The 26,017-nt window shown below is 43.6% G+C and overlaps 1 protein-coding gene across 8 annotated transcripts in view; it reads left to right on the top strand.

Annotated features, from left to right (window-relative positions):
- The window catches only part of tenm3 (teneurin transmembrane protein 3), a 321,921-nt gene extending 300,672 nt beyond the window's left edge, over positions 1 to 21,249 (top strand). For all 8 annotated transcript variants that reach the window (XM_077246625.1, XM_077246624.1, XM_077246623.1 and 5 more), the window contains 7 exons: positions 2,484 to 3,358; positions 4,246 to 4,421; positions 5,797 to 6,032; positions 6,667 to 6,963; positions 14,386 to 15,997; positions 16,113 to 16,243; positions 16,466 to 21,249. In XM_077246625.1, the coding sequence (XP_077102740.1) occupies positions 2,484 to 3,358; positions 4,246 to 4,421; positions 5,797 to 6,032; positions 6,667 to 6,963; positions 14,386 to 15,997; positions 16,113 to 16,243; positions 16,466 to 17,224 (4,086 nt within the window). In that variant the 3' untranslated portion in view covers positions 17,225 to 21,249. The remainder of the gene's footprint in view (positions 1 to 2,483; positions 3,359 to 4,245; positions 4,422 to 5,796; positions 6,033 to 6,666; positions 6,964 to 14,385; positions 15,998 to 16,112; positions 16,244 to 16,465) is intronic.
- Positions 21,250 to 26,017: the final 4,768 nt, after the last annotated feature.

Genomic DNA, 26,017 nt, shown 5'->3' with positions numbered 1-26,017 from the left:
GTTTTATCATTGAAATGGTGTCAGTATGAATGGCCTTGTTTCAAAGATAAAAACAAGAGGCTGGAAGTAACTGAAACTGTTGCCTCATTTGAACTCGAAGGCAGGATTCTTTTTTTATGTTGTCCTTGTTACATTTTAATATTATTTTGCATTTATTTACAATTTGTTTATAATAATTAAACGTTTGTATTATCTGAAACCCTGTAAGTAATAGCTTATTATTTAAAGGACCATAACAGATAGTTTTAAAGCTTGCAGACTTTTAAATTAAAAATCTTAATTAATATGTTTGTCTAGCTAACCACTTATAGTAAACTGCACTATGACATTCTATCCATCCACTGACCTCAAGACAAACCAAAAGCCTGAGATCAGGCCTCTGTAGCAGCCTCCACCCAAACAAAAACCAGAGGAACTTTCTTGAAGACCTGGAGCTCCCCCCCATGGCTGCTCTCCATCTAATCAGCTTAGATTAGTGAGTCTGTGGAAAACATCATTGACAGGTCCACTCGGTAGTTTTTCCTCATTAAAAAAAGTTTTACACAAAGGAATAAATAGTACATTTGAAAAATATAAATTAATATGATGAACACTCCCATGAGATTAAGACTGCAGTTTAATCAGTAGCCTAATAAAAGCTGTTTTATTTTACATGGAGCAGTTTTTCCTCAACATGTGATCACCATGTTGGGATCACATGATCCGCTGACTACTATTAGTTTTATCTCAGTACCCCACTCTGATAGGGCACATTCTGGAAAAAATTAATCACATCTTACTGCAAATAGAGTATGTCTGCAATGACAATAGCTGAAAATGTATGTGATGCTACATTAATGTTGTTGAGTCTCGGCAGTCCAAGACTACCATATCAGCCAATCCAAGAAACAAGAAATTGTGTTCTTTGGTAATTGTGTGATTTGGTGATCTCTATTGTGGGTGTAGGAGTGAGACTCCATTTTAATTGCAATTTTATTATCAAGAGGGTCTTTTGCTTGAAATGGGGTGATATGCAGTGTTTAGTAAACTTTGAAATGTATCCACAATCTTAGGCAGAATCCTTTCTCCCCTCTCTTTATTTTTTTCTGGTCTCCCCACCAATCCCATTTGTCTCTGTCTAAGTGATGGAGGTTGGGGATGAGACATAAGGCAGTTGACTAACATACCCTTGGGTCCAGGCTCAGTGAGGCTCAGTGAAGCTCAGTGAAGTATGGACAGACCCAGACAGTTGGTGTCAGCCTCACAATTACCTAAACGTTTGCTGTAGCAAGTCATCAATGTGCATCATTAAGGATATATACAGCTCAACCTACACAACTGTCACCTACCTCAGTTAGGCCAATAGGGACAGCAGAAAATAACTCAAAAAACTCAAGGAAATCTTCAGTTAAATCTGGGTTTTCAAATGTTCAGTCTAAATCAAGTTTGTCCCCAGAGCATAAAAAGTACTCTAAGGCTGCCAAGTTGTCCTTTTGCATGTCAGGTGTTGACCTGAGGGTTGATGAAACTTTGAAATTTTAGGTGGCATGTTGTGGCACACCCAAGTAAAATCCGTTTGCCCTAAGTAAAATCTGGTCTTAAGTTCTTGCATTATGTAGAAGGTGGAATCACAGACGGGCCATGGCTGAGCAGAGAAAGCTTTTATCCACAGGAGCTGCTGTAGTTCAGAACCATTACGCTTTAATGTGGGGCTCTTCAAAGACGGTTAACCTGCCTGTGTGGCCAGGGTTCAGGTTCATAGCAAGAAGGAAAAGAGTGAAAGAGAACCAAGGAGAAGAAATGAAGACACCTAGTTGAAGAGAGACCCAATCATGCCATATAAGTTGTTTTCATTGAGAATAAGTCTCCATTAGTGTTCATTCAAAGCTTTAGGAACAGACTGAAAATTACATTGTCAGTTTATCTTCACAAGAGTGAGTTATAGATTATGCAGTTGCATAACTTTTCCCCACTGGCACTTGGCAGCGTTATTGAAGTTGTCGAGACTGTATTCAAGAAATATTGAAACCAGATAATTCAGAAAGACAAGACAATGTATAATCAAGGAAAGAATACTTGCACTTTTCTCTGTATGTCTGAGAGAAAGTGTGTGGTGGTGAATGATTTTATTTTATTAATAGACATCTAAAAAAGACTGTCCTTGCAAACCTTATTTAACAGCCTTGATGAAGCAGTCGAGGTATTCCAGTCATCCATGTGGACAATGTTGTTCTAGTTGTGCTTTTGTTTGCCAGACAGTTGTTCCCTGTAGGCGCTGAGGAATTGCATCCCATTGCAAAATAAATGGCCCAGCGACAGGCAAATCGAATGAACTAGAGGCACCCAATGTATTAAGCCTCCAAAGTAACAGATCCTTCTTCATCAGTGTCAGACCCAAACATTAACTGTGCACAGAGTGAGAGAGCAGGCGGTAGATGTAATAATGTGTCTGTGTGTATATGCATGCAAGTTTTTGTAAGCTGTTTGATCTGTACTTTCTCCAGGTGCGTTTAGAGTGGCCTACAGACCTGGCCATCAACCCTATGGACAACTCTATCTATGTGCTTGACAACAATGTTGTACTACAGATAACCGAGAACAGGCAGGTGCGCATTGTGGCAGGCAGACCTATGCATTGCCAGGTGCCAGGCATCGAGTACACCATGGGAAAGCGTGCCATCCAGACCACTCTAGAAGGTGCAACAGCCATTGCTTTGTCATACAGCGGTGTGCTCTATATTTCTGAGACGGATGAAAAGAAGATCAACCGCATCAGACAAGTCAGCACGGATGGCGAGATTTCTCACTTGGCAGGAGCGCCCTCCGACTGTGACTGCAAGAACGACGCTAACTGTGACTGTTACCAGACGGGCGATGGGTATGCCAAAGACGCAAGGCTAAATGCTCCTTCCTCTCTGGTGGTCTCTCCTGATGGAACGCTCTACGTAGCTGACCTGGGAAACATTAGAATCCGTGCCATACGACACAATCGACCTCCGCAAGGCTCTTCGGGTCTTTTTGAAGTTGCATCACCTGCCTCGCAAGAACTTTATGTGTTTGACTCCAATGGAACACATCAGTTTACTATGAGCTTAGTCACAGGTGACTATAAGTACAACTTTAGCTATAGCAATGAGGATGATGTCACCGCTGTAACAGATAGCAGTGGAAATACGCTTCGGGTTCGTCGTGACCCCAATCGAATGCCAGTGCGCATTGTAGCCCCTGACAACCAGGTCATTTGGCTGACAATTGGTACAAACGGAGGGCTTAAGACCCTCACAGCACAGGGGCAGGAACTAGTGCTCTTCACCTACCATGGAAACAGCGGCCTGCTAGCCACCAAAAGCATTCAAATTGGCTGGACCACATTTTATGAGTGAGTGCTGCTACTAATTCCTTTACACTACAGCACAGCACATCTCTTTTTTATTATTATCAGATTTTAAATTAAGATATTCAGTGTGGTCTCAGATATATGCATATACATACTGAATTTTAAAAAAAGTAATGAAGTTTGAGTTTTTACCTTTTAAAGATTATTTTAAAATGTGCAGTTTTGTCAGCCTTGGATATATTGATGTTGTAGTCCACATTCCTGCTGTAGGGTTGAATAATGCTTCTCTAAGTCTTCAAAAAGGAAGCATGTAGTTACAAAACCTACCATTTAATTTCACCACATGCTATTTAGAGCATGGTGAAAATGCTAAATGAATTTGAATGACATTTTTCGGCTGGTGGTGTACCAAAAGGTTTTGCATAATGCCTGTCTGGGGTAGGTCCTTCTGGCAAACATGTTGGACTCCGTGTCTGTGCACCTACCCTGCAATAACCACAAAGACATTGAAAGAATTGACGGACCTTAATGATTATGACTTCAATGAGTCAAGTTTTTATTATGTTTGTGTGTAAGAAGTAATCCCCATTTTATATAAAAAAAAATGTCCTCCGGTGAGTTTGGAGTGTAAGGCAACTCTAAACTAGGCATCATTTGTCAATAGCAAACCACACTGGAAAGAAACAGCCTATTTCCCGTTTTTCTGCACTTTTATTTATACCACATTTTTCTTTGACTAGTGTACACAAGCAGATTGTCCATTTGACCTCTGTCAGATAGCATACATATAAACAAGGCCCAGATAAGACTGACTCTAAACCGTACATGTACACTAGTCTGCTTAATGTCATTCCATCATTAGAACTGCTGACCACACGTAAGTGAGGTCCAACTGCAAAAGATGTTGTAATGGCATTTTTTATTTTCAGCTATGATAGTGAAGGACGCCTGACCAACGTGACATTCCCCACCGGGATTATCACCAGTCTTATTGGAGAGATGGACAGAGCCCTAACAGTGGACATTGAGACCTCAGGACGAGACGATGATGTCAGCATCACCACCAACCTCTCCTCCATTGACTCATTTTACACATTAGTTCAAGGTGCGCCATATCTCTGCTGTATTATTATTAACAATGCCCTGATGGTGCTTTAAACTGACCTGATGCTTTAAGTCTTGGAAATGTTCCACACTGCTAATCAAGCTGTAACTCACAGGTTAAATCAATATTAATGACCAAACACTCATTACTCATTCATTAGAGCTAAAATTGTCAGATGGTAATTTATAGTTTCACTATAATCACAGCACCACTGGGAATGAAAACTGGACAGCTGGGTTGTGAAATAATACAACTGCATAGCACAGTTTAAAGCTGAATTATTTGAATGTTAAAATACTTTTAAAAAACCTTAGCCCAGCTTTATATGCAAAGACAACAAGTAAGACATCTGTAGGTTGATTTCGTAAGAAGTATAATCACTGGCATAATCAAAACATCCCAAACGGGCTCAACCAGTGGCCTGAATTTGGGACAGGACAAGTTAGATTTTGTTTGGTGATGCAGAAATTACACACATTTGCTTTAAAGAGAGAAGTAACATGCAGCAATAGGGTGACTAAATGCCAATTTGGGAAAAGTCATTAGATTAAAATGAATTTAGTTAGTAAAGTAAAGAAGCAGTTTAGTAAAGAACATTATGTATTTATATGTTAAAGTGCAACCACACCACAAACCAAAGTAGTTAATGTGTCATGGGGTTTTCTTTTTACAAATCTTTTTCTAACCTCCTTAAAGGACAATTCCGGCCAAAAATGAACCTTGGGGTAAATAACACATGGGTACCGAGTTGACCGTTCTCTGGGATGCGTTTTCATGATAATCGAATGTACCCAGTTTTAGCTTTAGTTTAAGTTTAAACACAGATTAGTTTATAACGCTAGTATATAGGGCATAGAATAAGTAAAAAATAAAAATGGCTAGTTAATACCACTAACAAGGCTCAAAATAGCCCCACACTAACACGGTAGCATAAATGAGGGTCTCTACCTGCAAACCGAAGCATTGAGAACTCTGTAAGTGTACAGACAGTTTAATAAGAATATACTTTATAAAGACAGTACACTTCGCGTTTATAGGCAGGAGCAGTCGAACCACAAACGCTGTGCTACGTGCTGGTTGATAGTCACAGTTCAGCTCACGTAGCACGGCGTTCGTGGTTCGACTGCTCCTGCCTATTTACGCGAAGTGTACTGTCTTTATAAAGTATATTGTTTTCCCATGTGTTATTTACCCCCAGGTTAATTTTTGGCCAGAATTGTCCTTTAACTAAATATGATGGGACTTGAGAATAAAAATCAAGGTGGTGATCCTGCCACACTGAATTAACAGTCTTAACATACTTCTTTATAACCTATGTAATCTTATTCTGCTTTTTTCCCCACTAATTCTCATTTCACTGTTTTTCTCTTCATAGATCAACTAAGAAACAGCTACCAGGTGGGCTATGATAACTCTATGAGAGTCATCTACGCCAATGGAATGGACTCTCACTTCCAGACCGAGCCTCATATTCTTGCAGGCGCATCCAACCCAACAGTGGCCAGAAGAAACATGACGCTGCCTGGAGAAAATGGACAGAACTTGGTGGAGTGGCGCTTCAGAAAAGAACAGAACAGGGGCAAGGTTGTAGTGTTCGGCAGGAAACTCAGGGTATGTAAAAATGTAATTTAGAAAACTCTTTGTCAACAGTCATATATATTAGATGTGTTTACTGGCGTAGTCAAAATAATGCATTATGTCTGTAAAATACTCTTCATAATGCTCTTTTTGGCATGACTGATTTGAGAGTGCTAAATTATTGCCATTTTAAAATATGCATTATGCATTAATATTTCTGCAAACACTGAAACAAGTGGCTTCATCTTTGATATTAATTGACACAACCCTCATATCCACATTGCTATTTAAACTAATTCTGACTTAACGCAACCCACAGACAAATATCAGAGAATGGCTTAAGAAAGAGCTTTTGTCTATTCATCAACTTCTGTCAGGGAACCAGACTATCTATTTATATATTTAATTCCCTATTATATTTCTATATATATATATTGTTTTTGTTATGAAGAAGAGAAGCTGAATTGTAATTGTAATTGAGAGAAAGAGAGAGAGATATTGAAAATGTTTTGATGACCTATATGTATGAAATTTGTATGTTCTATTCTGTCCTCAAAGCAATGTATGTCTCTGAAATTAGGGTAACCAACTCCACACATAAAAACTATAATTGTTGTTAGCAATGAATGTTCTAATCAGTAAAATATTCTGTTTTCCTATCATAAAGGTCAACGGTCGAAACCTGCTGTCTGTGGACTATGACCGCTCTCTGCGCTCAGAGAAAATATATGATGACCATCGAAAGTTCCTTCTGAAGATCGTGTATGATGCCTCTGGTCATCCTACACTGTGGGTGCCCAGCAGTAAGCTGATGTCTGTCAACCTCACCTATTCCAACACTGGCCAGGTCACAAGCCTCCAGAGAGGACCCACAATTGAGAGGGTAGAATACGACAGCCAGGGACGCATAGTCTCCAGAACCTTTGCTGATGCCAAAATCTGGAGTTACACCTATTTGGACAAGGTGAGAATTGTGAATTTTTTAAACAGTAACTAGGCCACTAATACCAGAAGGAAGGAAGTTAAAAACGCCTCAATTAGTATTATAAAGATATAAAAAGATTGACAGTGTTTGGAAAGTACTAAGTTCCTTGTGTTAAATTGTGCATGCACATACATTTGATAATCCAGCACAAAATTGTATGAACAATTGTAAGTCTAACCTATGTAAGGCCATTAAGGGTAAATGCTTTTTGGAGATTGGTAGAATGAATATTCCACTTTCCCTGTGTGGAAGTGCAGCCTGGACAATCTGCATAATAATTATGTGTTTCACATAAGAATACTGGGTTGGAACAAAATGGGAGTGAGTAAATAGTTCAACCAGAAATTAAGTATTCTGTCATTGTTTCTTTGAGTTCAAGGTGTCCACAATCTGCCATCATAACTGAGATTTCTTGATGGTTACTCCCTTTGAAGATGTTTTCCTGAAGCACACTATTATCACTGTGTCAGCAGTACAAACATGAAGTTTGTTGGTCCAGAGAAATAGTTATACTACAATGACTTGTGGGGCAACGGATCACAAAACCCACGGTTCGGATCATTTAAGGATTTTGAGCCACGGTTCGGATAATTTTTCGGATCAGCAAAAAAAAAAACGTATATAAATATGGGTGGGGGGGGGGGGGTAAATGTAACTTGGCTTTATAACTTTGTAACTTAAATGTAATCATTTGGACGTGTTTTGTCTTGCAGTTAATCCGCAAATCGCATGCATGCCGAACCGTGGGGCCTGGTCCGTACGGGTCACGGACCAACTCCAATCCGTTGCACTCCTAACAAAGACCCCTAGTTATCTAAGGGTCAGAAATGTATGTGGGTGGTTTATAGACTTCAGAAACTGGTGTGTGCAGAAAGAGAGAGAAACTGGATGTTGTGGATGAGGAAATTTGCTTTGTAAAGTCTCATATAGACAAAGTTACAGTCTTCAAAGGAGACTGCAGGGAAAACTTGTGGTTTGAGCTCAGCCTAATGATACCATAAAGATAGAGACAAAGAGTGATATGAAAAGAATAACTTGTACCCAACCCTTCAATCTTGCAGGACATCCCAGCGTTTTTGCTGTTGTATGCTGTACACTTTTGTTTATGGACATTAATTATAATGAAATATTTTTTACAAAGTTTCAGTTAGATAAAAAGTGTGTCCCTTAAGAGAGCACCCAGCTACAACCACAAAAGTTTTGTGGCAAGAAAAACGTCTCGGTTACGTATGTAACCCTAGTTCCCTGATAGGGAACGAGACGCTGCGTCAAACGCTGCGGGAACGCCCCTGCGTTGTGCGTCATGAAGCACGTATGGAATCAGCCCAATGGAGAGATGAAACGTCATAGGCGGGTGACGTCATCGACCAGGAAACTATAAAGCACCCCAAAAACACAAGCGCATTAGCTTCTGATAGGCTTGAAGGAAGCGCTAACGGGAGTGCCGGGAGTATGGCGGAGCGACGCAGCGTCTCGTTCCCTATCAGGGAACTAGGGTTACATACGTAACCGAGACGTTCCCTTTCAAGGGAACTTCGAGCTGCGTCAAACGCTGCGGGAACGCGAATACCCACGTCGCCATAGGACCAAATGACCGTCATGTGAGACTAGCGCACAGAGGACGAGAGCACCTGTGCCCCAGGGGTAGAGCTTAAGTCTAGGTCATAGAACTTAATAAAAGTATGCGGTGAAGACCATCCAGCCGCATCACAAACATCACTCAGGGAAACCCCCGACAAAAGAGCTTTAGAAGCAGCCATACTCCTGGTAGAGTGAGCTCGGACAACCAAAGGTGAAGGCTGGCCAGCCGACTCATAAGCAAGTGAGATAGCCTCAACCACCCACCTGCTCATTCTCTGTTTAGACGCCGGACACCCTTTCCTGGGTGGCCCGAAACATAAAAAGTTGTTCTGATTTCCTCCACAGGGCAGCTCTGTGGACATAAGCGTCTAATGCCCTAACAGGGCAGAGTGAATTAAGTTTCTCCTGGTCCGATGACATAAATGGAGGAGGACAGAAAGCCTGCAGAACCGTAGGTCTAACAATATTAGTAGGAACCTTAGGAACGTAACCTGGTCTAGGATGCAGAAAAGCTTTAACCATGCCAGGTGCAAATTCCAGGCACGAGGGTGAAACCGACAGAGCCTGCAAATCTCCGATTCTTTTTAGTGAAGAGATAGCAAGCAAAAAGATAGTCTTAAAAGTGAGAAACTTCTCGGGAACTTCTTCGATAGGTTCAAAAGGAGCTAGGGAAAGACCTTCTAATACAATGGCCAGATCCCAAGTCGGCACCCTCGTACGAACTGCTGGCCTCAGCCTCAAAGTGCCACGGAGGAAACAAGTTATAAGCGGGTGTCTCCCAAGAGAAACTCCACTGAAAGGGACGTGGTAAGCAGCTAGTGCCGCCACATACACCTTTAGTGTGGAGGGGGATAACCCTGTGGAGAAGCGCTCCTGCAGGAATTCCAGCACTGCACCCACTGGGCAGTTAACTGGGTCCTGCAGGTGTTCTCCACACCAAGAAGTGAAAAGTTTCCACTTCAAGGCATAAAGCTTCCTCGTGGATGGAGCTCTGGAGTTAAGAATGGTCTCAACAACCTCGGTTGAGAGACCGGAGTCTATGAGCTGGGCCCCCTCAGAGGCCAAGCCCACAGTTTCCACAATTCTGGGCGGGGGTGAAGTATCGTGCCCCCCGCCTGGGAGAGTAGATCCCTCCTGACCGGGAGCTCCAAAGGAGAACCGTCCAGGAGAGAAATCAGGTCCGCAAACCATACTCGGGCCGGCCAGAACGGGGCTACTAGTAGTAGACTGACCCCGTCCCGGCGGACCCTCTCCAGAACTCCTGGTAACAGAGCAATCGGGGGAAAGGCGTACAGACGTGACCTCGGCCACGGCTGCACCATAGCATCCAACCCCAGGGGGGCTGGAAGAGTGATGGAGAACCACCGATGACAATGAGTGGTCTCCTTGGAAGCGAATAGGTCCACCTCGGCGCGACCGAAACTCAACCAAAGGAGCTCCACCACCTCGGGGTGGAGTCTCCATTCCCCTGGCCTCGGCCCCTGCCTCGACAGGGAGTCTGCTACCACATTCAAATACCCAGGGAGATACATTGCTCTCAGAGATAGTAGCTTCCCTTGGGACCACAGGAGGATCTGACGGGCCAACTTGTAAAGCCGGCGAGACCGCAGGCCCCCCTGATGATTTATATAAGAGACCACCGACATGTTGTCTGATTGAACTAACACATGATGGCCTCTCAGGTCTGTTAGGAAGTGTTTCAGAGCCTGAAACACAGCCAACATCTCTAGACAATTTATGTGCCACGAAAGATGATGATCCTGCCACAGACCTTGGGCTGGGCGACCACTCATGACCGCCCCCCACCCTGTGAGGGAAGCATCCGTCGTTAGCGTTATGCGACGACAAAGAGCCCCCAGCACAGGACCTTTGGATAGGAACCAAGTTTCTCTCCACATGACCAGAGCACGAAGGCAGCGCCGCGTGACTTTGAACGTGCGGAGCGGATTTCCCCTCGGGGAGAATCCCTTGGTCCTGAGCCACCACTGTAGCGGTCTCATGTACAACAGGCCGCAAGGTATAACGTTGGACGCTGCTGCCATCAGACCCAACAGTCTCTGAAACTGCTTGACAGTGAGTAGCTGGCCTAGCTTCACTTGTTTCACAGCTGAGAGAATCGAAGCGATGCGGGTCGGAGAGAGTCGCGCCCGCATCGATACCGAATCCCAAACGACACCCAGAAAAGTGGTCTTCTGGGAAGGAGATAATACACTTTTCTTTGCGTTCAGCCTCAACCCCAACTTTCTGATATGAGCGAGGACGACATCTCGATGCCGAACCGCCATCTGCTCGGTCTGAGCTAAAATCAACCAATCGTCGATGTAATTGAGAATACGAATGCCCTGAAGCCTCAGAGGCACTAGTGCTGCATCCATGCATTTCGTGAAAGTGCGGGGAGATAAAGCTAGGCCAAACGGAAGAACCCTGTACTGGTACGCCTCGCCCCCGAAGGCGAACCTCAGGAACTTCCTGTGTTGTGGAAGGATGGACACATGGAAGTATGCGTCCTTCAGATCTATCGTGACAAACCAGTCCTCGGACCTGATTTGAGACACGATCTGCTTGATAGTGAGCATCTTGAATTTTAGCTTCCCTACCGAGCGATTCAATATGCGCAGGTCTAAAATTGGACGCAACCCCCATCCTTCTTTGGAACGATGAAATATCGGCTGTAATAACCTGACTCCAAACTGGGAGGAGGAACCCGTTCTATAGCCTCTTTTTGAAGGAGCGTTTTCACCTCTTGTTCCAATACCAGAGCCTGCTCGGGGCCCACCACTGTGTGCAGAACCCCTCTGAATTTTGGTGGACGAAACCTGAACTGGATAGCATAACCCTTTTCTACTGTCTGCAGGACCCAATGAGATATTTTTGGAAGGCTTTTCCACTCTGCCAGAAATTCTACTAAGGGTACCAGCCTCTCGAGACTGGCCTCTGGTGTAACTTGAGCAGCAGACGCAGCGCCCTGTAACGGCGCACCGGCAGGGAACAACTGGTCTGACCGCTCTGAGACCCTCCTCAGAGGGAGCGAGCGTCCCTCGGGAAAGCGCTCGCTGGGATCGTCTGTGCCCCGGCATAAAGGCGGGGTTGACAGAACGAGCCCCTGAGGGCACCGAGGAGGAATGGGCACCGTAAAAAGAGGTGAACACCTTTCCGCCTCGGTGGGGACCACCCTCAGCATCCTGAACGGCTTGGCGTCAGGACTTCTTCTTAGCCGAAGCCTTCTTAGCCAATATAACTGTCCTCAGATCAGTTCTACTGGGAGAAGGCTTCGGCTGAGAGTGTCGCGGCTGAGCCCACTGTCCAGCAGGGGGAGCACGAGACGCGACACTCTGCCTCTGCTGCGCTCTATGTGATGAGCTCGAAGACGGCCGGGGCTGCTCCCGCCCAGCAGCCCCAGGGACATGAACTTTAAGGGGAAGAAACTTTTTAAAAGCTGCAGTTTGTTTCTTTTCTTCTTGGAATTTATCGATAACTGAATTCACAGCATCACCAAACAACCCCATGGGAGAAAGAGGAGCATCTAAAAGAAAAGCTTTTTCTCTCTCTTTAATATTAGTCTGATTTAACCACAAATGTCTTTCTGCGGCCACCAGAGCTGCCATAGAACGACCCATTAATTTGGCCGATTCTCTGGTGGCACGCAGGGATAAATCAGCAGCCTGACGCAGTTCGCGAACTACGTCAGTACTGACCTCCTCACTCTCACTCATGTCCCTTAGCAGATCAGCCTGGTATGCCTGCAAGATTGACATAGTATGCAGACATGACGCAGCCTGACCTGCTGCCGAATATGCTTTACCCACCAAAGCCGAAGTGTTTCTTAAAGGCTTGGTGGGTAATGCCGGTGCCTTAAAAGATGATGCTGCTTCGGGGGAGAGATGGCTCGCAAGTGTCTCTTCCACACGAGGCAAAGCACCATAACCATGAGCCTTGGCTCCCATAATATTAGCGTATGTTGAAGTCTGGGGACTAAACACTCTATATGACACCGGTTTTCTCCATGATTTCGACACCTCGGTGTGGAGATCATGGAAAAACGGCAGGCACCGGCGTGGAGGCTGCACACGTGACGGCAAAAATCTCTCATCCAACTTTGATTTAGAAACAGACTCCTGTCTAGTCACTGGCCATTCAATATTAAGTTTTTCAACAGCTCTTGTTAACACCTCCATAAGCTCATCACTCTCAGGAGTGTGGGGTGGCGAATCCTCCACATCTCCCTCAACACTAACAACATCAAGTTCCTCAGAACTGGATAGCTGCAGCATTGGTGCCTCAGCCCGAGCGGAAGAAACCGCAGCGCGTGCTTCCGAACCCGGGACTGAGGCACTGGATCTCACAGGTGAAGGGAGAGATAAGGCAGAGCCCGTCTCAAACCCCGCTGTGAGATCCATCTGCGATCCCCACGATAAGCGCCGCCGCTCTGCCTCGGCAGAAGCGGGACCCGAACCGCGGGGAGCGCGCACCGAACCGCTCTCCTCAAAGAGCGATCGGCGGGAGCGGAGCGTCCTTAACGGCAAACGCTCGCAATGCTCACAGTCTGCTCCCTCGAGAGCAAACTGGGCATGCTGAACTCCCAAACAAACAACACAAAGATCATGTGTATCCCCGCTCGTTAAATAACGCGAGCAGGGAGGAACACACTTTCTAAACTGCTGTTCGTCCGCCATAATCTCTCAATATATATATATATAGGGATAAATTGTTTGTGTGGTGCAGGGTATGTAAGACAGACAATATCACACAGGGACAGATTCACATGTAGCGCGACTGAAAGCACAGAAGCTAATGCGCTTGTGTTTTTGGGGTGCTTTATAGTTTCCTGGTCGATGACGTCACCCGCCTATGACGTTTCATCTCTCCATTGGGCTGATTCCATACGTGCTTCATGACGCACAACGCAGGGGCGTTCCCGCAGCGTTTGACGCAGCTCGAAGTTCCCTTGAAAGGGAACCATGGTGTGCGAATGTGTAGATTAAATATGCATGGATAGTCTGTCTTTCCGTCGCCTGCCACATCCGCAGGTAGCGTGACCAGTGAGAGGATATCAAACATACGACACCAGCAGTGCCTAGGGAACTAGAATAATGTCTGTCCAAGTATGGTTGACAAGGTGAAGGCTTCTCAAAGGTAGACACCTCCTGAAGCAATTCCCCAAGATGGAGAGGCCTCTAAGGATATCCCTCAAAATCTGCAGATGTCAGTCAGTGTGCTTATTTTACCAAGTAAGACATGAATATAAGAGGAGTGATACGGTTGCTCTGAATGCCACAGTCTCAGATCCATTCAACGAAGGGTCTAGGGATGTCGGTACTTAAGCCCCATAGCATGAAACACTTATTTATCATCCTTTGCTTCAACTCTCCTCTCACATTGTCCAACAAGTGACCCAAAATAGGCACAGAATAAACATGAGGCCTCCATCATTCATAACTCAAAGAAAACTTGCTGACTTGTTTGTTTACCTCAAGCTTCCAGCTTAGCATACAGATGCATTTTAAAACCCCTTTTTATTGATGCCCCAGTTCCACAATATTCAGAGCACGAAAACCGTTTTCAACCCACCTTATTGAGATAAGTGTGGGCACATCATGAGGCTAAAGCCTCATATTTATGCAGCAACGCACATTCAACAGACCTGCATTTAGAAGCTTGAGGGTCAAGGATAACTCAATTAGGCAAAGAACTAATCACTAAATGGAGCGTTAATACCTGCTTTTACACACTATTTGCATTTTAATAGCATGTAGGCAACGCATGAAAGAGTAATTAATTGTTTAGGTTAATTTCTCCTCTCTCCCACCTTTTGATTTACAGTCCATGGTGCTGCTATTACACAGCCAACGGCAGTACATTTTTGATTACGATCTGCAGGATCGACTCTCTGCCATCACTATGCCAAGTGTGGCACGTCACACCATGCAAACTATCCGCTCTGTCGGTTACTACCGCAACATCTACAATCCACCTGAAAGTAATGCCTCAGTTACGGTGGACTACAGTGAGGATGGCCAGCTCTTGCGGGTGGCACACCTGGGCACTGGCCGGCGTGTCCTCTATAAGTACCGGAGACAGAACAAGTTGTCCGAGATCTTATACGACAGCACACGGGTCAGCTTCACCTATGATGAGACAGCAGGTGTGCTGAAAACTGTCAACCTTCAGAGTGAGGGTTTCATTTGTTCTATCAGATATCGACAGATAGGTCCTCTGGTGGACCGGCAGATATTCCGCTTCAGTGAGGATGGCATGGTTAATGCCCGCTTTGACTACACCTATGACAATAGCTTCCGAGTCACCAGCATGCAAGGAGTTATTAACGAGACCCCTCTTCCTATAGACCTTTATCAGTTTGATGACATCTCTGGCAAGGTAGAGCAGTTTGGGAAATTCGGAGTAATCTATTATGATATTAATCAGATCATATCAACAGCTGTAATGACCTATACAAAGCACTTTGACGTACATGGCCGCATCAAGGAGATCCAGTACGAGATCTTCCGGTCCCTCATGTACTGGATCACCATCCAGTATGACAACATGGGTCGTGTCACCAAAAGGGAAATAAAGATTGGCCCTTTCGCCAACACCACCAAATATGGCTATGAGTATGATGTGGACGGGCAGTTGCAGACAGTCTACCTAAATGAAAAAATGATGTGGCGGTATAATTATGACCTGAATGGCAACTTACACCTGCTGAACCCTGGCAACAGTGCACGACTCACCCCCCTCCGCTATGACCTTCGGGACCGCATCACACGGCTGGGCGATGTGCAGTATCGTATGGATGAAGATGGCTTTCTGCGGCAAAGGGGTGCAGAGATCTTTGAGTACAACTCCAAAGGGCTCTTGGTTAGGGTGCATAGTAAAGCCAGTGGCTGGACCATCCAGTACCGCTATGATGGACTAGGAAGACGCCTGGCCTCTCGTAATAGTCTGGGCCAGCACCTTCAGTTCTTCTATGCGGACCTCAACTACCCAACACGCATAACCCATGTGTACAACCACTCAAGCTCTGAAATAACCTCACTCTACTATGACCTGCAAGGCCATCTGTTTGCCATGGAGATCAGCAGTGGTGAGGAGTTTTACATCGCTTGTGACAACACAGGAACACCATTGGCAGTATTCAGCAGCAATGGGCTTCTCCTCAAGCAGGTGCAATATACTGCTTATGGAGAGATCTACTTTGACTCTAACCCTGACTTCCAGTTGGTTATTGGATTCCATGGTGGTCTATATGACCCTTTAACAAGATTGCTGCACTTTGGAGAGCGAGACTATGACATTCAAGCAGGCCGATGGACCACCCCAGATATTAGCACCTGGACCAGGGTTGGTAAAGACCCAGCTCCCTTCAACTTGTACATGTTCCGCAATAATAATCCCATCAGCAAGGTGCATGAAGTCAAGGAGTATGTCACAGGTAAGAGAGGGCCCTTCTGGCATACTGTATTGGTGTTTTGTTTGTGCAACCATGATTTTAATTAGTTTAATTGATTAGGTGTTTTTTTTTACAATGTCTGTTCTTTCTTTTAAAGATGTCAACATCTGGCTTGTGACATTTGGCTTTCATCTGCATAATGTCATCCCAGGATTTCCCATCCCTAAATTTGACCTCACCCAACCGTCACTGGAAATGAGGAAGAGTCAACTATGGGATGACCTACCGGTATGCCGTCTAATGCATTTTTCCCTTATGAATCTTATGAATATGTTTGACTTTCTTTGTACATAAACTACTTGGCTGGATATTTTTAAAATTTGCTATTTTAGTTTAAAAGAATGTGATGGAAAAAAAGTCATTTAATTTGTATCATTCAAGATGAAACTCATTCTCAAGAAAGATAATTCAAATTATCTAATGTTTTTTGTCTTTTTCTGCCAACTTTAGTCCATCTCAGGTGTCCAGCAGGAGGTTATGAGGCAGGCCAAGGCTTTCCTATCTTTTGAGAGGATGCCAGAGATCCAGTTAAGCCGACGACGTTCAAGCCGGGAAAAACCTTGGCTGTGGTTCGCCACAGTCAAATCCCTCATTGGTAAAGGTGTGATGCTTGCCATTACCAGTAAAGGCCAGGTGGCCACAAACGCACTGAACATAGCAAATGAGGACTGCATTAAAGTGGCCACTGTCCTCAACAATGCCTTCTATCTAGAGGACCTGCACTTCACAGTGGAAGGCCGCGACACGCACTACTTTATAAAGACCAGCCTACCCGAGAGTGACCTGGGAGCCCTGCGACTCACTAGCGGTCGCAAGAGTCTAGAGAATGGTGTCAACGTAACAGTGTCACAGTCCACGACCGTGGTCAATGGGCGGACACGTCGCTTTGCAGATGTGGAGTTGCAGTATGGCGCATTGGCTCTGCATGTGCGCTATGGCATGACACTGGACGAGGAGAAGGCACGTGTCTTAGAGCAGGCCCGCCAAAGAGCACTGTCAAGTGCATGGGCGCGGGAGCAGCAGCGTGTGCGTGACGGGGAGGAGGGAGTACGTCTTTGGACAGAGGGGGAGAAGAGGCAGTTGCTTAGCTCTGGGAAGGTGCTGGGTTATGACGGCTACTATGTACTATCAGTGGAGCAGTACCCTGAACTGGCCGACAGTGCCAACAATATCCAGTTCCTGAGGCAGAGCGAGATTGGGAAGAGGTAACAGTCTGCACAGCACATGCTGTTCAACAGACTACTGCCCCTCTTCTCCCCAAGCTCCTCTCTCCTGTGTACACACTCCCAGAAATCCTATCCCAGAGACTTAAGGGAAAGGGTTTATGTCAGAGAAGTGAGGAGTTGTGCCTAAGTGCCACACACACACTGCAACTATACAAAAAAGAAACTTGAGGCACTTCCTCTCATTGACTGAACCACACCCCCATTCTACATATTTGTCCACATTATTGCATTGAATGGATAATGGACTCTCTAAGAGAGCAACCCAAGAAGAAAAAAAAACTCTGTTCTGATTTGTTTTTGTCTTTTATTTTTTATTTTTTTTGCTTTTTTATATAAACCCTGAAAGGTGACTTGGTCAGTGATAAAATGGAGGGGAAAAAAGCAAATGTGTTTACATGCAAAGACCACTGCACCCAGATGAACTAATATAATGTCTTTTTTCGCAAGACATTGACTAATTCAGTGGTTCAAACTGTCCTGGGCATCCTTGTTTTCAGCAAAATTTTGCAAACTAGTGAGGATTGAGGTTTCAGACTGTGAGCTAGTTGATCGTTTCTCTTCTTCTTTGATTTTGTTAAGGGACACAGTTGTGGTTCATATAATCAAATCTGAGTGTACAATCTCATTCCTGAACCAACCCAAGTGGCGAATAGAGCAGAAACTGACAGAACAAAATATATAAATATATATCTCATAACTGACCAGTACTTTGACAAGAGATGTTAGAATATCTTTATGGATTTTTTTTTATTAAAAAAATTCAACTTATCCGTACAATATTAGTCGCAGAGAAAGTAATTTATGTACAGTGTTTATACATAAAAATAAAATCTTACAAATATTGAGACTTTTTCGTCTTGTCATGCATTACTGTTTATACTCATGAATTTTAATATTTTATCTTATCAAAATTTGTGGTAATGCTAATTGAAATAAAATCAGCTGTACTGTGTCATTGAATCCTCACCATTGTTTTTCTTCTCTTTCCGTCCTCTGAAACTGATTGTTGCCATTTTTACTTTTTTTCTTTTTCAGATTGTCTAAATATGTTCAGTGATTCCATGCTGTTGCTGCAGCTGTAATCAACAATAGGTTTAGAGTAGCTGTCAGATGTGGGTTGAGTAAATACCACATTCGAATACTAAAAACCCAACAAGGGTTCAGTAATTTGCCAGAAATTATCTAAAGTGTTCCTTTACAGTAATGTCATGGTAATGGTATTGTTCTGTCTTTAATTGGAATGCATTTCAAGCTTAAAGTGTCACTTTCTGTCTAGAAATACAACTTCAAGCTTTAGCCTCACTTTCTATACAGAGATATGTTTTTTTCAGAAAGTTTCCTTTTTAATGTTTTAGATTAGGGACATATCACACTAGCATTAATGTATATTGCCACTGGCAGCATGGGGTGAAAAAAAAAACTTCCAAGGAGTTTATATCCCTGCATTTTCCTTAGACATGAAGAAAGCTCAAACTCTCTTGAATCAAAAGGGACATTAGAGAGCAGGCAGAGTGTGGCTTTTTCGAGTGAACACAGATATTGCTCTATGATCATGTTATGATGGCAAAAATAAAGTGTTCTGCATGGGGCTGAATGTATGTTATTTACGTAAGTTCTAAAACTAAATGAATTTAGAAATTAAGGATGTGTTCACACTTGGCATTTTTGGCTAGCTAGTGCAGTTCATTTAAATAAGTGCGAACACTACCCTCCGAACCCTCGCCTCACCAAACAAGTGGGCCGAGACCCCTGAAAAGATGAGTCTCGGTCCGCTTCCAAACGAACTCTGGTGCGGTCCAAATGATATACGAACAAAAAAACAGACCAGAGACGTGTAAACGAACCAAAAACAGCAAGATGAGACCCTACAAAGGACAGAATGCTGTTTTTTCTCATCATAGTCGCGATGTTGCCCATCACAGTTCAGAACAGGCAGAACTGTCTCTCCTCGGAGCAGATCTTCGTTTGTGTGTGACGGAGGAACTCCTGCCACTGTTTTGATTCCTTTACACATTTTATAAGCTATTCACGAGTTCTTAGTTGGTCAAAATACCATCATATGTAGGCTACGCACATACAACAAGCGCATTTATCCCAGCACACAGCATTGTTTTGGACGTTCACTAAATTCCGTCTCAAAATAGGCAATGCGTCATTAAAGCCGACTAATCAGGTTGTGAACGTATCCCTATGCCTTTAGGTTCGGTGATAAAAATGCCAGTGTGCACGCTAAGGGGGGGGGGTCATCTCCAAACAAACTAAGCGAACTGAACTACAAGTGTGAACACACCCTGAAAGAGCACCAAATATTAAGTGAACAGTTACCTAAAAAAGATTTTCATCATGACCCATATGATGATTGATTTAGGATTTATTTTACTTTGAAACATTTGATCAACGAATTCATCTGAGAGCACCACAAACATTAAAGTGATCAGAAGTCACCCCAAAAGGGAAAAATAATATTAATTTGTATGCCTAAATGGACTGCCTCCTTCTTCAGATACTGTTTTTGTAAAGGCTTTTTAAAGATTGTATGAAATAAAATGTTCTGACTAATGAATGAGAAAATATTGTTTCCATTTTAGTTTGTTGTTTTCCTATGACAAGTTTTTTAATCAATCATGTAATTGTATGGTGGAGCATATTTTTCTATTCATGTGTGAATTGAGGTCTGAAGGAGATATAACCCAACTGTGGTCCTGTGAGGTTTTGTTTGGGATTCTCAGTTACTGACTGATCGGGAGGGTCTCAGCTCATTGTTAGGGTGAACTTTTCCCTCTGGAAAAAAAGGTGAGCACTTATTTAAAAAACTAGTAATAACAGACAAAGAACCACTGCAATATTAAGAGAAAATAAGTGTTTGCCTTAAAAGGTCTACACAGATTCTTTGAGTTGCTCCGCAATACACTAATATTGTTTGTTGGCATAAGGAATGGCCACTGTACTCAGGAGCCCTTCAGTCAGTGTGTACGAACAAATTCCAATTTTCAACATTTGTTTGTCAACATAGTCAAAGTATTCTTATTAAAACCCAGAACCAGCTTAACAGAGGCAGATTTGGGAAAAACATGTTACTGAGTAGCGGTGAGGATATTAATGTATATGAGAGGAGAAGTGAGAAATGAAAAGTTACTGATATGTTTGCTATTGATTGCATGCATACAGTGTAAACTCAACGAATCAAAGAAAGGTCACATTTTTCTCTTGCAGCATATTAGTGCCAATATATACGTGTTCTGTTTTGATATTTCTTTGCACTACAATGTATATGTTAAAGATGATGCCTCTACATTATACATTACTGCAGTCGTCACATCTCTAGTCGGATCTGAGGGAAGATTGTAAAAACTGGTTATTTTTCCTAAATTAAAAGGGAAGATGCCTGTACAGAAAATCATCAGTATTTAATTTATAACTTTTAAAAAAATGCCATTGTTATCACACAGTTCAGTCACTTAACAGTAATGTTTTCTCATATCGGATCTGATGTGGGATTTGGTTAACCTAAAATGTGTGCATTGTCTGACTGAATTTGTCTCGAGTACTGAACATTTGAAAATGCAGTGTGTGATTAGCTTTGTTGCTACTGCGACAAAACAACCATTGCTTTTTTAAATTACTTTGTTTTTTGAACATTCTCTACATTTTGTGTATTTTGTATTATCTGTTATTCCAAACGAATACTACAAACTGAAGTGATTTTACCTGTAAATTCAATAACTTATCTTACAATCTCTCATTTGTAATGAGGATTTAGAGGAAGTTGTATACTGATGTTATGTTATTTGTTTTTGCTCAATTTTGCTTTTGTATTGTTTTATAGCCATGCGGCATCTCGAAAAGGCTCATGATTTCCATTTGATAGACACGTCTGTTTAGAGTGCAATTGAAGTGCAATTTTGATGTAATCTAAACTAGATCACTGCTGGATTCATTACCTTTTATCTTCAACATGTTTAATGCTCCACAGAGATCAATCATACAAATAAAATGTAATATTCAAAATGGTTGTGTATTTATTAGTCCATTTCACAAATGTGATCACATTCATATCTTACCCATTTAGCCTGTCAGCAGAAGAATGCAATAGAGAAGTTTTTCTCAAACTGTGGGTGGTACATATGCGTGGCCCTGTAAATGTACACTATTCAAAAATAATAATAAAAAAATTATATATATATATATTTTTTTTTTTAGATCTAATGTCTTGTTACTATTGTGGTGTATGTGTGTTTTTTAGATGCTAGGGATTTTACAGATCAGCAAAGGGCTAATCATGAAATTGATGAGCAGGGATATTGATTGATACAAATTTGGCATTATTCATTCTGTCATTTACTCATGTCATTCCACACCTGTATGACTTTCTTTCTTCTACAAAATACAAAATATATTTTTAATTTCTACATTTTCTCAATGCTAAAAAAAATAATAGAACGAACATTGTTGCTAGGTGATGCTTTGTTCTGAGTTGACTGAAAGTGGTTCTTGGCCTGAAATGTTTGAGAATTCACCAAATTCACCGAAACTGAATATCAGTTCAATATCCACAACAGAACAGATAAAACAGAAATTAAAATAAATAAATAGGTAACGCACAGTCAGACTGTCATTATCACAAAACAAACCTTGACAAGGTAATACATATAAATGTTACAAAGAAAGCATGTATGTGAAATCGTTATGAAATTGCTCATTTCACGGTTTCATGATTCCCTATAATTCATCAATTATCCATATGTTTCATAAATTCATTTTTATGAAGCAGAGAGCCTTAAGGATTTGGCCCAGAAGACAGTTTCTGATTTCATGGGCAAAGGCACATTCCTTACTGCAGAGAAATAGCTTTGCTGGCCCATTGCTGTTTTGAGAGCACCAGTCCAGATGTGTTTCCATAACAGTGTTTGAGGCTCACAGTGGCATAGTGCTCTCAATCAGAGTGGGAGTGGGACGCCGTCCAAAAGGCCCCACATCTCAAATGTGGTTGTCTTTCCAGCAGCTGCAGCTGCCGAACAGAAGACACAAAGCACACTTAGAGGATATGGGAAGGCTTGTCAAAAAAAACCTGACTGGTTGTAATGGGTTTTCCAGTCACTTCTGCTGCATGTCTTTAAGGCCAACCACATCTCTTTTGTTTACCATTTATGAGAAGGCATGAAGTGCTGAAACCAAGGCCATGTGGTGAAATGCCTTACAGGTGCTGTGGGTCTGTTTGCTCTCATCACTGAAGCTCCATTATACTCTCAAAGCAATCTTTACTTAACATCCAGCAAAGGCTGTTTCTTGAGTGTGTGACATACAAAACAATATAGACAGCCTGTAGGCAACAGCTAACCTTATGAATGCGAACAAAAACAACAAATGAATGAAAATATATTTATTCATAATCTATGACAAATATACATTATGAACTAGGTTAGTGATTCAGAAGCAAAGGTTATTCTAGAAAAATCATGAGTGCACAATTATTATATGAAATCTAAATATTAAATTTAAAAAAAAAACATTTAGTGTGGTACAAATTAAAATGAATAAGCATAGGACCAAACCTGGTAAAATGTTACAAATTGCTTGTATTGTTATAAAATACATGAATGAAAAACAAATTGTAGCCTATAGAAGTAAATATATTTTAAAGTCATTTCTTTTAAACGTATAGCGTAGCTTTTTAATCAGGCTACAACGTATGATAGATAGGACAGAACAAGATAGGCTATAAATAATCTTTCATTGCAAAAGTATTATAATATGAAAGGATTCCGATACAGAGCGCCACAAAGCGCTTATGCGCATCCCATGACAGAATTATGTGCTAACATGGAGTCACAGCGCGCAACACTTCGCATTGAAAAGTTCAAAGCACAAAGGTAAGAGATAATAAGGCTTAGTATATCTATAATATCTGCTACAGTTTATTGAGCCTTTTCTTTTAACAGTTTTATATTTCAATTAATGTGCGCATGTACAATTAATGTACAATTGTCTTTTCTACTCCCGTGTCGTGATATAACAGACACCTGGTAGCAAGTAACATGATTTAGAAACATTAATAAACTCCAGAAAGATTAAGAACTTTTATGCAAAACCATAAACATTTATACAAATCAAGTATAATAATGGGGACATTGAATGATCTTGGAGAGCGTTTTACAGTTTGAATGCTGAATGGAGGATGACAGACATCCACAGCGGAGGGAAGAGTTTAATTTAACTTTTATTTAATGACTTAAATATTCTGTACATCATATTAAGCTATCGAATGGCTTCAGAAGACTTTGAATATAGTGCACGAAAAATGTAAGGGGCTTTATAATGTGTTTATGCCTTTTGTGGGACTTATAACAAAATAGTAGGCTATGCACAATATTGGATTTGTCCTGTCTGACCGATACCTGATCCGGCAAAGAATGGGAGTATCTGAGCCGATACCGATAGACTACTAGTATCGTCTACGGTTACGTATGTAACCCTCGTTCCCTGAGTAGGGAACGGAGACGTTACGTCGGATGACGACGAATGGGGTTTCGCTTAGAAAGCCTATCAACTTCGAGTATTACAAAACGAGCCAATGGCAAAGAAATGCCATGGGTCTGCGGAATTTGCATGGCGTAACTCCGCCCCACCTCGTGGGTATAAAAGGAGGAAGCCGGCAGCAAGCAGATATGTTTCTTCGCTGAGGAGCCAAGACTGAGCTCAGGCGATCCCTGCGGTACAGCGGAAAGTGGCAGGCAGACGTAACGTCTCCGTTCCCTACTCAGGGAACGAGGGTTACATACGTAACCGTAGACGTTCCCTTTCGTTGTCACTCCGAGTTACGTCGGATGACGACGAATGGGGTTACCAGTCTAATCACGCCACCTTCTCAGCTGTCTTCCAGTGCCCTGCGTAAATCGAGATCCCTGTCAGCCTGGACATAGGACTCCATTTATCACAGGAATACCAAGGTACACTGGGAAGCATATCCCAAGCTTAGGGGAAGTATGCAATTAATGCCAGCCCGGAGGGGGGGGACTTAGAGAATACACATATGACCCGAAGGAAGCATATGGAAAACACTGGGGTGTCCAGCCGCAGGTGGAATATTTCAACCCCAGGGGTGGCAAGGTGGTTTGCCAAGGGAAAGACACACGCTCAGAGAGGCTTACAGTGGAAATACACATGTGGGGGTCGCTCAGAGGAGGGACCATGCACACGGGAGGCACCTAGCCGACGTGCAGGCAATAGACACTGGCGCCGACGTCAGGAGTGCTGGAGGAGCTCAGGGCTTTCGGAAAAGCTCACCTGAGGAAAATATCGCACGTATCCAGTCCGTGGAGTGGAATGGCGAGCAAGCGAAGACACCTGAGCGGGTCCGGTACTAGCTGGTTGAAGCGAGTACACGAGAGGACACAGGCTCCACTCGGAGATTATAGAATCTGGCGAATGTGTTAGGTGTCGCCCAGCCTGCAGCTCTGCAGATGTCTGTTAGCGAGGCGCCATGTGCTAGAGCCCAAGAGGACGCCTTACTCCGGGTGGAGTGGGCAGTCACACCAAGGGGGCACGGTCGACCTTGCTGCTGGTAAGCCAAAGCAATGGTGTCCACTATCCAGTGAGACAACCTTTGCTTGGAGAGAGCCTTTCCCTTCAGCTTCCCACCATAACAGACAAAGAGCTGGTCTGAGGTCCTGAAACACTGCGTTCTGTCTACATAGGCGCGGAGAGCGCGTACTGGACAGAGCAGTGCCAAGGCTGGGTCTGCCTCCTCCGAGGGCAGCGCTTGCAGGTTCACCACCTGGTCCCGAAAGGGAGTGGTAGGAACCTTGGGCACGTATCCAGGCCGGGGTCTCAGGATCACGTGAGAGGAAGCCGGCCCAAATTCCAGGCACGCTTCGTCAACGGAGAATACGTGCAGGTCCCCAACCCTCTTGATGGAGGCCAGTGCAACCAGGAGCGCTGTCTTCATAGACAGGAACTTAAGCTCGACTGATTGCAGGGGCTCAAAGGGAGCACTCTTCAGGGCAGTTAGAACCACTGAGAGGTCCCAAAAGGGAACGAGAGGAGGACGAGGAGGATTTAGTCTCCTCGCTCCTCTCAGGAACCTGATGACCAGGTCGTGCTTCCCCACCGACTTACCTTCGATGAGGTCATGATGTGCGGCAATGGCGGCAACATAGACCTTCAGGGTGGAGGGAGACACCCTTCGCTCCAACCCCTGTTGAAGGAAGGAAAGCACAACACTGATCGAGCATCTCTGGGGGTCTTCTGGTGAGAAGAGCACCAGTTGACGAAGAGGTTCCACTTCAACGCCTAGACGTGTCTCGTGGACGACGCTCTAGCGGAAGTGATGGTAGCCACCACCGCTGGTGGTAGGGTACTCAAACCTTCCTCGTCCCATCCAGGAGCCACACGTGGAGGTTCCAAAGATCGGGACGAGGGTGCCATAGGGTGCCCCGTCCCTGAGAAAGAAGGTTCTTCCTCAGAGGGATAGGCCAGGGAGGTACTAGTTCGGGGAACCAGGTCCGGTTGGGCCAGTAAGGGGCAACCAGAATGACCTGCTCCTCGTCCTCCCTGACCTTGCGCAAAGTGTGCGCAAGAAGGCTCACTGGGGGAAACGCATACTTGCGGCCCTGCGGCCAGCTGTGCGCCAGAGCATCCGTGCCGAGCGTGCCCTCGGTCAGGGAATAGAACTGGGCGCAATGGGTCGAGTCGTGAGAGGCAAACAGATCTATCTGCGCGTCCCCGAACTGGTCCCAAATCAGCTGAACCGACTGGGGATGGAGTCGCCATTCTCCAG

Source organism: Siphateles boraxobius, unplaced genomic scaffold (genome assembly GCF_051911475.1).
Source record: "Siphateles boraxobius isolate OS27281-9 unplaced genomic scaffold, OSU_SipBor_1 29, whole genome shotgun sequence".
NCBI classification, from domain to species: Eukaryota; Metazoa; Chordata; class Actinopteri; order Cypriniformes; family Leuciscidae; genus Siphateles; species Siphateles boraxobius.
This window is presented reverse-complemented; position numbering and strand designations above follow the sequence as displayed.